This window comes from Pleurodeles waltl, chromosome 3_1, assembly GCF_031143425.1.
Source record: "Pleurodeles waltl isolate 20211129_DDA chromosome 3_1, aPleWal1.hap1.20221129, whole genome shotgun sequence".
In the NCBI taxonomy this organism is placed as follows: domain Eukaryota; kingdom Metazoa; phylum Chordata; class Amphibia; order Caudata; family Salamandridae; genus Pleurodeles; species Pleurodeles waltl.
Window position 1 is genome coordinate 1,338,759,055 of NC_090440.1, and position 16,820 is coordinate 1,338,775,874.

The following is a 16,820-nucleotide window of genomic DNA, read 5'->3' on the forward strand; positions in this document are numbered from 1 at the left end:
AATGCACTTCTAACCTGCCCTGAGACACCCTGCACTAACCCTGTCCTGGGAAACACATATAGCTAAGCTTATGCACTTTAGTGCTGGCCTGAATGAAGCCCCGGGCACACACATAGCACTATTATTTCACCTCAAACCTGACTTCGTGGGTCCACGGAGAGCTCTGCCAAGGAACATCAATCCTGTCCTGCTAGCTTAGCACTTCCACTTATGCCCATCGGTGCCAATGCACCACTAGCCTGCTTCACAAACCCTATTTACTTTAGCATTGGAGCACATGCACACCCTTGAACTCTTGAGCAAGAGGCATGCTTGTTTGAAGTTTGAAGCTTTCAAAAGAGGTAGACAAAAGAGGTAGACAGATTCTTAGCACTCCATTCTTAGGTGAAGAACATTTCAAGATAAGTACATCATTCCACCAGTAAGAGTACATTTCACACACTCAAATGATAACTTTGCTGTGACGTCTCAACCCTTGCTTTACATAAAAGCTATCCACAAAGTGCTTAATGTGTGCCAGAATTTGACAAATCTAATCATTTGCACTTATTTCTCAACTTTGGCAATTTTTTCTGCTAGTCCACCACATTTTTTGAGAAACGCACATTGGCAGAACGATTTAAAAAAAATCAACATACGTTAAAATGAAAGTAACAAAATCTGAGAAAGCCATTCTTACAGCTTCGGAGCCATTGAATAATACAAATCTGTTGGAGTGTGATAGTAGTTAATGGTGGCAGTGGCATTTGGCAGTTCTAGAAAGGCGTCCAAGCTTCAGTAGGCCCTGTCACTTTTTGTTTTTTAAGTAACCACTTCGCCCTCGCCAAGACAGTAAATGACACAATATTTTAATATGCCAGCCCAAGTATTTTAACGTTTACATGACTTGCACCCAACCGCGCCTGGCACAGAGTAAATTTCACTCCACCTAAAATAGGAACTACCCCGAATCCCGCTTTCTGTTTGTACAATTTATGCGTCGCTCTAAGCTTCCAGCTGTTTAGTTTTATATGCCCAGGTGACTTGTTCACGATGAAGTGCGAAAGGGAGCTCAGCCTCATGAAATGTTTCCAAGAAGCGGGATGGAAAACAGTCACCTGGTCAGGGACAGCCTATTATAAGAAAAAGGAAGCCATCGCGCAGCCTGATGACATCATGTCCCTACCAATTTGCATAAAGGTGGTAGGATGTCGGTGTGGCAGGAGCTCTTCTGAGGTGAAAGCAGGAACAGTTGTGAAATGTGGGTGGAAAAAGACGATGAGACTGAAGCAGCAGCATTATATGTGGCTACAGCATAACCAAACATCTGTTCAAGAAGCATGCATAATTACTGTTAAATGACAAAACACAAAAACATTGGATGTTCAACATACATGGAAATGTAAACTACCTGATGATGATGAAGTGTATGCAGATCTTTTCCCCATTATTCATTTTATATTTATTCGGTTGCAGACATATTAACCTTTGTAGGCACAAATGTTTTAATAATCGTAGTTCAATGTACGTTCTCCCTTTGCCATGTTTATCTGTTCCACAAAGTTGTTCCTCTACGTTTAAGGTCATGTTTCAAAATAGTTCAGTGTACAATAGAATGTGCCCCTGGTGCATCTTTCTTCCTAGGTTCTCTTTTTCAATATTTGTCATGCTATCGGGTCTCGATTTGCTCATTTGGCCAATTGAAAATGTGTTTTTTATGTAGGCCCATGCAAAATTCTCATTACACGTGTGAAATACAGGAATTTCATGGTACTCAAAATTGTACACAGTTCGTTGGGGCAGAAATGTATGGCAGGAGCAGAAAATATCTTGTGTGTGACCTTTTCTCCTTGAGTGACTTTTTAATGTGAGTTATGCCCATGTGTTCAGTTTTCTAACGAAGTACCACAAACAATTCACAAGACTTCGCGAAATAAAATCATTCAGCTTCACACAGGCTTATTTACATGTTGGTGCGTTTTTTAATTGGTTATTTCCAGGCTCTTTTCACAGTAATGTGAACTTGGCTCTGTCAGTGGAACTGAATGCAGACTTCCGCTGTTTGAGAAAAGGTGAGTGTGCATATTTCAGGCGCATCCCTAGTTTTCATTCTGAAAATTGCGAGTAAAGACAAAGCCGCAATTGTGAAATTCATCTGTGATGTCTAGTGAACTGCTCTTGCTGTCTTTATAAAGCCTGAACTTAGTGCATCAACAAACAGTGTTACATGCGGCACAAAATATGTGGATGACTATGAGCTAGGACAGTGATTCCCAACCTTTTGACTTCTGTGGACCCCCATTTTATCAATACTGGAGCCCGGGGACCCCCACGGAATCATTATTGGAATCCGGTGACCCCCATTGAGTCATTACTAATAGTTGGAACCTAATATTATTACATTTTCCAAGCAGTCGCGGACCCCCTGAGGAGGTTTTACGGACCCTCAGGGGTCCCCGGCCCACAGGTTGGGAACCACTGAGCTAGGAGACAAAAATTCTGTCTTTGCATTTTTCCACTTTGCCACATGTTATGATGCTGGAAAAAACACATTATATCACTGGATCTTAGTTCACATACCTACCAAAAGAAGATTTCACCGTTATGTCAAATCCTGTTTTTTTTTACAGATTTTCTAAATACATCGAAGAGATAGACCATCATGCAAGTTTGGTTGCTCCAATAGGCCAGGGCGGCCTGTGATGGGTAGCCAGCATTACTGCCCCTCCCTTCTTGGAGGCAGCAGCATCATTGGCACTGTTCTAGGTGCTCCTGAGGGCCTGGAGCATCACCCACCAGCCATCAGCACCACCGGCAAGACTGGTCCCTCAATGACCTGGGAACAAGTCACTCTTGGCCAAAATCTCTGGCAAAGTCATGACATGCCATGAGCAGAGTGGTGGTGATGTGGTGATGGCAGGATGAGGGATATAACATGTTCGGTAAGTCAAGTACTGCAGTGAACTTCCGTAAGGGCTAAATGGTGAAATGTCTGTAGGCTGATGGCGGTGACCATCTGGTATCAAAGGATCTTTGCACTATAGGACAATATTGAATTGTATAATTTATATATCTCTTTATACCCCATTGTGGGACACTGATGTGCATTTTCCGATGGGTTGCACAATATAGCATGTGGAAGTACATGGTTGTATAGCATGGTATTTGCTGTGACCCGATGTGGGGAAGCATTTTGGTGTCGCACATGAGTGACCGGAGAGGTGCTGCTATGCTGTCTAGAGGTGCAACACCTAACGCTGTTATGATGTAGGCGGTGCAAGAGATATATGTATAACTGGAATTAGCTAGTGCCTATAATTTACTCTGCAGATCTCATGTTAGGATCCTGGTTTCTATAATACTAGGGGCAGGGATTTACCTGGATGGTCCGCGTCACAGCTGGTCTATTTGGGAGAAGGGGGCAGGGTCACACATATATGCAACTGCATAGTGCCAACCTAGTCGGTGGAGCAGCAGGGTTCTGGGTGTGTGTCAACCAAAACAAGAGGGTAATCAGAGAAGGTCCTCTAATCCATGCAACAACATGTGCAATGCATAGTTGCCGCCAAATTAGTAAAGTGATGCTAAATGGCCAGGACTGGGAGGGTGAGATGAGCAGTGGTCATGCACCTTTTTAAAGGCAGGGGTAGTGTCGGCTCTTGAACAAATGCACTTCATGAACAAGGAAGAGCAATCAAGGTTCTCAACCTGGGCAGAAACTACACAACTTTAATGGACCCAGATTCCACCTACTTCTGCTCGGCTGAAAAAGGCCAACGTTTTGGGGAGCAGTTCGCACTTTAAGCTCCTTCCTTGTTCCAAAGTGGGACTAGCACCAGTACGCTAGGACAGTACTCCGCTCGGAAGCCATGCAAGTGCCCCAGAGCACGTCACAGCTTCATCATAGCACCATGAAGGCGTCCCATTGAAGGGCGGTGCTTTATGCTGATGATGATGCTGGAGTTATGCTATGCTATGTGCCTTATTCTAGTGGTGGTTTCCCGCTGCAGGTCTGTAATGTATTCAGATGGAGTTAATGATGTCTGCTGATTATGGTGATAGTTGTGTCACTCTGCGGTACTGTGCTTCACGCTTATGTCATGAATGTGTCACGCTGCAGTCCTGTATTCTAATGGTGCTGACAGTGTCAGACTGCAGTAGAGCACAGAATCTGGGTGTCATAGGTGTCACACTGTATCCTGGTGTCGTGGGTGTCACGCAGTATCCGGGTGTTATGTAGGTGTCACGCAGTATCGGGTGTCAGGCAGTATCCTGGAGTCGTGGGCGTTACGCAGTATCTGGGAGTCATGTGAGTGTCACGCAGTATCCTGATGTTGTGGGTGTCACTCAGTATCTGGAAGTCATGTGGGTGTCACGCAGTACCCTGATGTCGTGGGTTTCAAGCAGTACCCAGGTGTCATGTGGGTGTGAGGCAGTATCCTGGTGTTGTTGGGTGTCACGCAGTATCCAGGAGTCATGTGGGTGTCACGCAATATCCTGGTGTCGTGTGGGTGTCAGGCAGTATCCTGGTGTTGTGGGTGTCAGGAAGTATTCAGGTGTCATGTGGGTGTCAGGCAGTATCCTGGTGTCGTGGGTGTCAAGCATTATCCGGGAGTCATGTGGGTGTCACGCAGTATCCTGATGTCGTGGGTGTCACGCAGTATCCGGGTGTCATGTGGGTGTCACGCAGTATCCTGATGTCGTGGGTGTCACGCAGTATCCGGGTGTCATGTGGGTGTCACGCAGTATCCTGATGTCGTGGGTGTCACGCAGTATCCAGGTGTCATGTGGGTGTCACGCAGTATCATGATGTCGTGGGTGTCACGCAGTATCTGGGTGTCATGTGGGTGTCAGGCAGTATCCTGGTGTCGTCGGTGTCATGCAGTATCCAGGAGTCATGTGAGTGTCACGCAGTATCCTAATTTCTTGGGTGTCACGCAGTATCCGGGAGTCATGTGAGTGTCACGCAGTACCCTGACGTTGTGGGAGTCACGCAGTATCTGGGTGTCATGTGTGTGTCATGCTGCAGCAGTGATTTGCCCTGGCTTCGAAGTACGTGTCACTCTGCAGTACAGTGTTTTGTCCCGCTGGGGATGAAGGGGTCGCACTACAGTACTGAGAGTTATAATAAAGACATGAAGTTGTCACCTGCAGGTGTGTGTTATTACGACACTTAGAAGTTGCACACTGTGGAAGCCTATTTTGACTTCACTGTAATGAGTGCAACACACTGAGGCACAGTGAAGGGTAGAGATGCAATGAAAATGTCACACACCAGGACAATGCTTTGTGATTCCATGAAGACTGCACACAGTGGTGTAAGATGAGGCCATGGAGCTGTCAAGGGCAGTGCACTGCGACAGTACCGTGAGGTTGTCGTACTGCAGTGCAGTGCTTCATGATGAGGCAATGAAGCAGGCGCAGGGCAGTACAAAGCTGTGTAATGACGGCAAGCGTTCGACGCACTGCAGTACCGCGCTTCGTGACGCCATGAACAGGGCACACTGCAGCACTGTGCTTTCCAGTGGCGCTGTGGAAATGACGCGGCGCTGTGCTTTGTGATGCCATGATGCAGACAGGCAGCAGTACACACTGCAGGGCCGTGCTGGTGGGTCTATGGAGATGAAACCGTGCAGTGCTTGATGATGCCATGAAGATGTCACAATGCAGTGCAGTCCTTTGCGACGAGGCAAGAAGATGTCGCACTGCAGTACAGTCCTTTGTGATGGGGCATGAAGATGTCACAATGCAGTGCAGTCTTTTGTGATGAAGCAAGTAGATGTCACACTGCAGTGATTTGGGATGAGGCACGAAGTTGTCACAATGCAGTGCCGTGCTTTGTGATGAAATCTGAACCTGTCAGCGGCAGTACAGAGCTTTATAATAGCGCCATGAAGTTGACACGCAGCTGCACCGTGCTTCATACCGATGGAGGTGTGGACGTGGCACTGTAGTGTGATAGGGTCCGATGGCGCACGATGCTGAGTGAATAAATGGTTGCCCTCTTGTCAGAAGAAACTGTGTAAGGGGGGGCTATCACTGCTAAATAAAGCCCGGGACGCCCCTGCCAGGCCATGCATCACGCCGCCAGGACCCTTGGGGGTAAGGAACGCACACCCTAACTCACTTCTTCTCGCGGCTCTTCTTGATGGCGAAGGTGATGATCTTCTTCATGATGAAGATGAGGATGAGGAGGCCGATGAGCCCGCCAACGGCACTCACGATGATCAGGGTGAGTGTGTTATCCACCACCACGACTGCAAGGGGCGAGAGAGAGGAAGAGAGACAACAGAGGGCACAGGTTAACTTTGCGCTTTCATTTCGAGGCAATGCTTTATCACATTACGTCATCAAGATGAGACAGGTCTGAGGAGAATTTCCACAGTTCAAAGTGGGTGACGGTCAAACAAGGGGCTTTTTTCCGAGTACCCCAAGTTCAGCAGCGGCGCATTAACTTCTCTGGTGCTCAGTGTCTGCAGCACCTTTAGATCCCGATGCCGCAACACCCGGAGGCACTGCCAGGGTCTGAAGCTAAAAGCAAATAAACAAGGCCCCTTTCCTAGCAGATATGGTGCAGATTCAAAGGCTCACTAACAGAGGAGGAGGGCGAAAGCAGTACGAGAAGGAGAAGACACAGAGAGAAGGGGTGGGGGCATTGACACAGAGGGCCATCTAGTGGGATGGGGGGCAAACGTAACAGGAGAAACCGGGGGACAGAGATGCAGGGTGGCTGGGGTGGCAGACAGATATAAAGAGTTAGACGTGACAGAGGCAGCTAGAAGCAGAGAGAGGCAGATCGACAGATAGATCGAGAGACATGGATGGATGGCGGGAGATAGATGCAGAAAGAGGCAGATATAAAGTAATGTAGACATAGACAGCAAAAGCTAGCTAAATGGTTAAATAGATATACTTGTAGATAGAGAAGTGGATACTGTTGGAGTGTGTTTTTCGAAAGCAATATTAACATGAAAAGCTTGCAATATATTGTATAGTGAAGCTGCATAGAAAATGTGTTAACATAGAAATAATGCACGCATTTGAAATGTGCCCACGAGGAGTGGCTACCAATGTATACGAAGACTAATGAAAACTTGTTAATTCTAAATTAATTATGTACTAATGTTTTGAATTTGTATTAGCATATCATAATTAGAGTTATGTATTAAAAGTTGCTTATTATATTTGAAGGCCTTAGCTTAGCGAGGGTCTGGGCCTTGTTGCCTGGTCTCATATTAAACTGCATTTTCTAAACGTGTGATGTGCTGTTTTCCTGAAGGACACAAAGCTGTACTTTTCCAGAAGTTAGATGTGTGTAGCTGTAGTAAATTCTTTCTTATGAGAACCGACTTGCTCAAGGAGACATTCTTGCTGAATGCAACAATGTAATTTGTAACAGGTGCAAGGCTGCCTGGAGTAGGAGAAAACAATGGGGATACTCACTGGAGCCTTAAGTGTAACTTTTCTTAACTGACATTCCAACTGATGAAGACGTCAATAACATGGACCAATCAGTGACATGAGAACTGTGGTTTGTGGAAAATTCTGGCAAAGTGCATGAAGGATGATTGGACAGAGATAAAGATGCACCAATTATTATCCAATGAGGAATTATGGGCTAATTAGGTAGTTTTGATTTAACCGCATGACCCAAGTAGAAAGGGCCACCATTCTTTTGAGACTTTGCCGTTTATTATTCATGGTACTTTCAACCATCCCCTGTCCATTCTTACTTATACTTACTTCTCCTCCATACGAGGGAAGGTCCTATTCCTTAGCTATGCTATATTGAGACTTTGCCCCGTCCTATCTCTGCTGATGGCGAATTGACTGATGTCCTGAGGACGAAGACTGAAGCTGTTTGCTGATCTGTTGGACTGGTAACTATCTGATGCAAATTTGTATTTGTCTGTTTGCCTTTCCTTTCTAGGTACCAACTGCTATTTTGACAGAGGCCATAGTTAGATGGTTTCCAAATTCACGTTTGCTAAAATGTTTTGCATGAAGCCCAACATGCTAATGCTAATTTGAGGTTAGCTGAGTTGTTCGCAAATATCTGACGCAAATAGAAAAATGACTGAGTTCTTGCTTTGTTGAATCATGTATTAATGGGACTTTGCGAAGTTGCTTCATATTAATGCTGTGTCTAAATGCTGAATAATATTCTCCATGCATTGATTAATTCTGTTCTAAGTGCTAATTAGATGAGTTATTAATGAGATTGATTGCTAATGAGATTAACAGAGATAATATTAGATTGTAACCAATAGGGAAATAAAATAGCCTAACACTTAACTAAATTGGTGTGGTTATTCATGACTGGAAGGTCATGGTGTGTTCAACTATTGAGTCTTATTAAATGTCATTGATTAGCTTGTTGATTAGTTACTGTGAATATTGATTGGGTTATTGATCTATTGATTTGTGATGCCAAAAAGATACCCCGTACTGGGAAGTCCCTGAACGTGGTCCAAAAGTTCATCGACCTAGGCGTGTCTCCTTGTATGTTTACTTTTCAAGGCTCTGACGCGCTATCAATACTGAGAGGTAGATAGGGAGATAGATAGAGATTGCTAGGTTGGAAATGAGATAGATTGCTAGATATAGTCAGAGATAGACCCTAGAGATTGGTGGAGATAATCAGAGATAGATTGGAAGAAAGATTCCACCTTTGTGGTCCATCAGGTACCAAGTGGCACAGCTAGCATGCCCTGACACTAAGGCTTGCCTTTCTCGAGATTAGGTTCCTGAGCCGTTTTCCCATCACCAACTTGCTAAAAATGCATGAGAAGAGCATGTGCAAGCAGCCAGCATACCTAGGCAGTACAGTGTGGTCCAGCCGCATGATCTCAGACATTTGTCCACCCCTTTAATCATTTTTGCACCTTCCAATTTACTAAAAGTTCACAACCAGGAGCCACAAATGCTACCAGCATGTCCATTATCTACAAAGCACTAGTCTAAATCTACCTAGATATAGATAGAGATTGGTATCAAGCTATAGACAAAGGCAGATAAATAAAGGCATTAAAAAAAATACATTGATGGATAAGTAGGTAGATTACAATAGCATGCCCCACTTTGCAGCACGTCACATGAGATATGCTGTTCCACACCGCCATAACTGAGTGAGCTTACCGAGCCCTTTCCCCTACTCCGAGACAACTAAAACGGTCCAACTAGAGACACCAACAAACACCAGTGTATATCAGCAGCTACTGTGTCCCGCACATACCTATCTATTTAGTCCTTGAATGTGGCAGGCCTACTCATTATCCTGAAAAAACAGCAGTTATTTTGTAATTCCAATGTGGACATAATTTTCTCCAAGAAACGTGGATTATAGAGGAAAGGGTCATAGCAATTATTGAGTGGTTTGCAAGCCTGCCTCATCCAACACCAAGTGGGCATGTAACTGGTGGACTTTCAATCTTGCTTTCAACAAAATGTATGTGAAACTATCAAACTATTTTACTTTGTGACAAAAACACTCAGGGTTTGATGCCAACCTTTACAAATTACTGGCTAGCTAAACCAATCCTGCGTTTACTTTTAAATATGTATTCCCACTCCCCCGGCACAATGCAGACATAACAGGACAGGAAGTGTAGGTAGCTTTTAAAATCTATTTTATCTCTGTTACTCGAGGACCTCCCCAATTGGATAATAACAATAATGGGTGATTTTAATGCTAAAAGTTCTAACTTCCTTATTGATTTAATATGGGAGCAAGAAAAAAAGAGGGATTCTGGGCAATACCACCAAACGTCTGGCCAATTCAGGAGAATGGAGGATCTATCTTTCTATCCAAACTAAGGGGAATAGGTTGTATAATTATTAGTCTCTATTTTGATGAGGATTCTACAACCATACATGGTCCAATTTGTTCCTCCATAATTGATTATATGATCTGTAATTATGTCCTGCTTAATTTACTCTTGTGTGGGAGGGTATCCAGAATCAGTAAGCGACCATGCCACACTTACAGTGAAGTTACATTGGCCCTGATTAAAGAATAACACCTGCAATCCTGATGGCAGTTTGGTGGAAGTGGCAAAATATGTAAGGGTATTTTGGAATGTTAATGCAATCTCTCAGTTTGCAGATTGGCTCTGTAACTATTGTAGCAAGATAGCCCAATCAAAGGATGATACCATGACTGAAACGTTCAAGCACTGGATTAAAACGATAGCATTGGCTGCCTCCAGGTTAAAAAAAATCGAGTTATGCTACAAAGCCAAAAAGAGCCCAGGATACCGTGGAGCGTAGCATCTCTAGGCAGCTAAACAATTTAATATGTAAACAATTTCTATGCCCCCGCCCTAAAAGGACAATCAAGATTAAAATCTAAAAATAAATTAAGAAAAGCAAGATTAAAACAAAATCAAGCACAGGCAGATCTGCTATGACTTGATCTATCAAAAGATGCACAGGATATTATTTTAGGGAATTTTCGGCCACGTATAGCAAGTACCATAACAAATTCACAACCCTTGGTTATTGCTGTTCCTCATGAAGACTGGATGCAGTACCTTGGGAAATTATGCAAGGGCAACTTAGATCAGTCCTTACGATTTCCATTGAACTTCGCTCCTTCTGCATTTCAGACTGAAAAGTACATTTTGCTGCGATGGGTCCTGATAAAATTCTCAGATTTGTAATGAAATCTAATGCAATAGATTGTGGAAATACCTTAGAACTGTTATTTACCTACTGATATCGCTCATGTAACGTTCCTGCCTCATGGACTGGAAGTATAATTCTTCCATTATATAGAAAGAGGCCAAAACTATTCCCCATAATTACAGATAGATAGCTTTACTTGACGCAGTGGGTAAGATTTTTGCCAAAAGCATCTGCAAACATCTCGCCAATTACACAAAAAGGAAAACTTTCTGTTGTGTGAATAATCAAGCTTTAGAAAGAATCGCTTTACGTTAGACAACATAGAAGTCCTTCAAATAACCTTAGATAAATTCGTACGGTTCAAAAACCTACCAATCATTGACTTCTCTCGGGCCTCTGACAGGGGTGATTACCCTGGTCTTTGGGAAAAACTTGCAGGAATGGGCTTACCTACTACACGTTTAAGATTAATTGGTGTCTAGGGGACAAATGCAACTGAAAATGACCAAAAACAGGGTTTTAATTTAGCTGCTTGACATTTTTTTTCTGTATTTAAAAGGTTTACCTGACCATTTATGTTACATTAATAAGTTTCTTTGTAAGTTCGGCTATTTTAGTCTGCCATTCAATATTTTTATGCCGATGATTTAATCTTATCAGACTTGATCCCCACTGGCTTACAAAGAAATTTAAATGAACATTAGCTAAAAATCAATATGCAAAACAGTAAAGTACTTGTTTTCCCATAATGGAACAAATCACTAGGGTTCTGTTGGGAATTAAAAGAAAACTGCGTGACTCACGAGGAAATGTGTCCTTATCTTGGTAGATTTTTTTTCACAGAATTTAGCAACGATCTGCATATTGCACATAATGGCTCAAAAGTCCTTGCACATAGCGGAGCGATAAATCTGAAAATATACATAGGAAGGTAGTAAATAGTACAGATCGCACATCCAGCGGTGTCCACAGTGGTGGGATGTATTAAAAGAAACAATGATCGGTGCGCGTGGCCAAGTGCCTGACTACCAAACAGGCACTGTAAAGTGCATAAAATACACAACATGAAATGAACAAATAAAGGCCACAGCACTCAACTAGCGTATAGCTCAAATACAGTATGAGAAAATGTTCAAATGTAGTAAAGCAGTAAGAGAATAATCGAATGTCCTTCTTTGTGTTCCAGTAGGTCCTTTATTCGGATTGTTAATCTTGAATCCAAAGTACAGCCAGAAACTGGTACAGCCAACACGTGTTTTGTCACACCTGTGACTTTATCATAACAAATCACACGCTGATTTTGCGTTCTGATTTACACTCCTTCAACGCCATCACCTTTTTCATTTACACACCCGTTTTTCATTTTCACCAACACCTACATTCCATCTGCTTATGTGCAATGGGACCACGCCTTTCTACGTTACAACTTCTACATATGTACTCCCCACAGGATTTACCAGGGTCCGTGCCACCCTTTTTTTGGAAACTTTGGTTTTTACACAGATTACTACCTGTGCTTACTACTACGGTTACTAAGCCATTTAACATACAGACTTCCCCACAGATACGGACGTCGTACCAGACACCGTCTGACACAGGTATGTTTCTTTCTCATTTTCGTTCGTATTACTCTATATTCGCCTGTTTGTACGTCTACTTACCTCAATACATCCTATTATCACTCTTTCCCTACTTTCCCTACTTTCTCTGACCTTACTTTTTCTCTCTCTCTTTAGTTTTCCGGTCTTACCCAATTACCTCTTTAACGTACTCCTGCGAGTTAGCGCTCCACACACGGCCTTTTTAGGTAGGCGTTTTCACCATCTTCCATACACTTATATGCACACTATTGATTAGCGGCTCTATTAGCCATTTGACATCGTAATCTTGGCTGACCGATTAATTGTACATAGTTCGCCGGGCGTATGTTACGTTTCTGACGTATTTTTAACTTATTTGGGGCACTGTTTGGTCTCCATATGCTGTTCTAACGTGTAAATAAGTCACGTTTTCTGATCCATTTGCTAACTGGTGGTATGTGTGATGTCACTCTTATATACGTTTGGATTTTGCCATGTCTGTTGCACACTTACATCTACTTTTGTTCCTGTAATTACCATGTTCCAGCATACATGTACATCTCCTAAACCCGGTACTTGATAAAGTCACAGGTGTGACGAAACACGTGTTGGCTGTACCAGTTTCTGACTGTACTTTGGATTCACGATTAACAATCCGAATAAAGGACCTACTGGAACACAAAGAAGGACTTTGGATTATTCTCTTACTGCTTTACTACATTTGAACACTTGCTCATACTGTATTTGAGCTATACGCTATTTGAGTGCTGTGGTCTTTATTTGTTCATTTCATGTTCTATAAATCTGTTGGTAAAAGACGTTTCAAACATTTGATAAAAATACGTACACCCAAAATCCCACTAACTCTGCCTTATGAAATAGAATATGTTCCTCATAAATTTTGGCCCTTGGTAAAGAACACAGAGGGAAAAATGCTTGGCTCATTCTCTAATGTTGCTTCTAATGCCCCAGTTCAAGCTTTGTGGTTAGAACTAGGGATACGGACTTCCTATGCCTTGTATTTTGCTGTTGTAGCTCTGTGCAAGTTTAATAGTTTGCATATTAGAGCAGGCTCATTATGGTGTAGTTTAAATGATGAATTGTTTAGGGATATTAAAACTCAAGTGTTTTTAAAAATAACTTTTAACATTGAAACACTAGCCACTTTTGAAATTCAACCTGATTATTTGAAAACCTGGAAATACAGCCACTTGAAGCTTGCATTAAAAGACTAATTCCCACTATTCACTCTAAATTGGACAAATTGGACTGCAATTTGAAAAGCTATGACACAATTTTAACTATGGTCATATTGGGGAATATGCAACCATATTTATTCATGGCCTCCAAACATTGTATTAAAATAACCATGTTTTAGTGGAAGTGGACAGACTATCAATTATGGCTTTATGAGAGGCTTCTAGTGGTATCCTCAATGATCACCATGTCTGACCGCTTTGTAATAATGGAATACAGCCGCCACTGGCTCCTGCCATGGTGGCTTGTAACCTGGTAGTGAAACTGGATAACTCAGCCACCTTAACCCCCAGGAGGCTAGGGCTTTTCTTTTTGACATCTAAAGGATATAACAAAGTTTCTCTAGCTCCTCCCTCTACCACAACAGAAAACAGTGATTCAGGCCCTAACAGCCAGATTATGCCACTTCTCTATATTAGGGCTTACCAGTCTATCTCCTGAAGGGACTAGAGCTGGTCCAGTACGCTGCATCTCAGCTTCTGTTAGGATTCTCTTGGAGAACTCATATCCAACCATTCCTTAGAGAACTCCACTGGCTTCCTGTTAAGGAATGGGTGAGGTTTAAAGGATTAGTTTTGACACACTGAGCTTCTTATCACTCTGGCCCTCAGCATCTGTCTAAAAGAATCACCCCCTACCAGAAGGCCAGATCATTCCATTCGTCTAGTTTGTTGGTGGTTATTCCCAAACTTGGAAGGAAACAGTGGGGCTGTAGCTCCTGTTCCTACCTGGGTGCTAGGGATTGGAACGCCCTCCTGCAGCAATTCCGTGCCACAGCGGATATCTAGGCTTTCAAGCGCATCCTCAAAACTTGGCTCGTCGGACTTGCATTTTATTTCCATGCCAATTAGGATGAGGCTTATAGACAGTGCCAAGACATTCATTAAGTAGCTGCTCCGCTCTATAAATGCCCACAGATTGATAGATAGATAGTAATTGAATCACATTCTTTTTACATGCTCCCAACTTAGACAGTACTGCAAAAAATATTTATAGTCCTGCTTTTAGCTTTGCTGCTTGTCCACAGACAGTGATATCCTATCTTTGGTTTTCTCTTCCACAAATGAAATATCATGTTATCATATATTTAAATTTTGTAAATGTTTTTTAAAGATATTTTAAGTTAGGATTTCATTGCACGGTTGCACTTTATTATATTTACACAATAACTTGTTGTATTGGATGTATGTTACATTCACATACTGTTGTCTCCTGACGGGGACTAAGTCAATCAAAGTGACTTAACTTGAAGTTGATGTGGCGTGCCACTCATCGTGTGACATGCTACTCTAACATATACTTCCTCCAGCCAAGCTTGTGGAGCCAGTTCCCCCCTGCCAACCCACGACCCTCCCTTCCTAGCAAAGTCAAACATCATTGTATAAGACGTAACAGGACAGTTTTGGTCCTTCTTAAGGTTATGGCCTTTTAAAGACACAGCACCCCAACTCTTGCATTTCGCTACTGTCATAACCACTCTTCACCACACTTATTTGCATAATCACAACCACTTCACACCACATCTGTTTCATATCTTTTCAATGTATACAATGCAGCTCCACAGGCTAAAACCATCTGAACTAAATAACTGTATTAGCATGCCACTTCCCACCACCCAAATCAAACACTTAGAACGCATATGCACACTCATGCTCATCACCACATGCTCAGAATTTCTACATGCACCACTTTCAATGTCAATCCTATTTTCATTTCAGAAACCAGGTTCAATCCAACCACCACTAACATCTTTGATGCTTGCCACGAAAGACAATAACATTTCACATGGAGTCATCATCTTTATGGCCTGCCTTCTCTGATAACTATCATCATTCAACACCTCAAAACTTATTTTCACATGACTGCCATACAAACCATGGTAACAGATTGCACTATTGATGATCGCCACCCACCAACCCAGGCTCCATTGATGAGACATCTGACCTCATCACAGAAACTGCCACCCATTTATTCAACATCTTCCTTAACAACTACTACCTTCCAGGAAATGCCTCCTTGACGACCATGAAATAGGCATTCTGTGGTCCACTGACATCAAGCAACACATCACCCAGTCAACCAATATTGGAGGCAGCACCCTGAACCGCATCTGCACCTCCGTACCCAATGTCACCAGCTGTCTATGTACCAGCTGGGTTGTACTGACATGACCATCAACCCGAAATATTCTGCAGCAACTCACAAAGGCCAGCAAAACTTATACAAATCCTAAGCAGATCCTTCAAAATGTTCCCATGCAACCCCTTCAAAACCTAAATGAAACTCAGATACACCTTTTGATCATTAACAAATTTGACAATCAACAATGACAGAACCCTTATGAGACCATGCAATACTAAGAATCAATTCAAGCCACAACCTAGCTTAGTTAAAGACCTTCCTTGCAACTGCCCAAACACGATGTCCAGAAAATCTGACAATGGTATCTACTTTGCAAATCCAAGCAAAGAAGATTATATCCAAAGATGGCTAGATGAATTGAACCTGAAAAGCTTCAATTCACAACTCAACAGCAGGTATACATATTACAGGAGAGCCCTCAAGGCCCTTTTGTTTAGGAAATACCTTATGATGGTGTAGCCATGGCTTGCTTTCCTCTTCAAATCCCATCATTGTATCCACTGAATCCCCTTTATCCGCTCAACCTGCTCTGATCATCACATCCCTCCTTCATCACTTAGCAAAATGCACAGGACTGGATTACTTGTATTGATCAGCCAGTTGTCCATTGATCACCATTTGCACTGGTAAACTGGTCACTTTCCCCATTTGCATTTTCCCTCTTTTTAGACAAGTCCCATATATTTAAAGATAAGTGGTACTTCTTGATTCATGTTTCCAGCAGGGCCTCTTTCCAGTCAGTCTTTGAGCCTGACCTCGTGCAAAGCATCCCACTCGGTGCTATCCCCAAGAAGTAGAACCACTGTAGGATAGAGGCTTTCTGTGACGCTGGAGCTGGGCTGTATGCTGGCTTGATGTATTAGTCAGATTACAGGCAGTGCAATATGAAGGCTGCCATGTTCACTGATGCCTAGTTTAGGTTCAACCTCATTTTCCTTCCTTTCATGACTTTCCACTTCCTTACTCATTATATTACTCTTGCAAGTACTTACCAGCGGTGGGTGGAACTTGCGGAGTTTGACTCCATGGAATTCCATGGAGTTACATAAAAGCTCCATGAGATTTCATAGCGTTCCTCCAACAGGAGAATAATATGCATGTCATGCTGCTTGTGTTGCAATTTAGCGCCAGTGTCTCGGGCAGCGCTGCAAAATCAGTGTTAACCGCACCATGCGGTGCGCAAGACCATATAGCCATTAGAGTTGACTGAGCTGAAAGTTATCAAATGAGCTCTGG

The 16,820-nt window shown here is 42.8% G+C and overlaps 1 protein-coding gene across 1 annotated transcript in view; it reads right to left on the bottom strand.

Moving 5' to 3' along the window:
* Window positions 1-16,820, bottom strand: part of SCN4B (sodium voltage-gated channel beta subunit 4) — a 201,692-nt gene that overhangs the window by 83,434 nt on the left and 101,438 nt on the right. Inside the window, exon 4 of the mRNA XM_069224730.1 lies at window positions 6,107-6,236. Within this exon, the coding sequence (XP_069080831.1) occupies window positions 6,107-6,236 (130 nt within the window). The remainder of the gene's footprint in view (window positions 1-6,106; window positions 6,237-16,820) is intronic.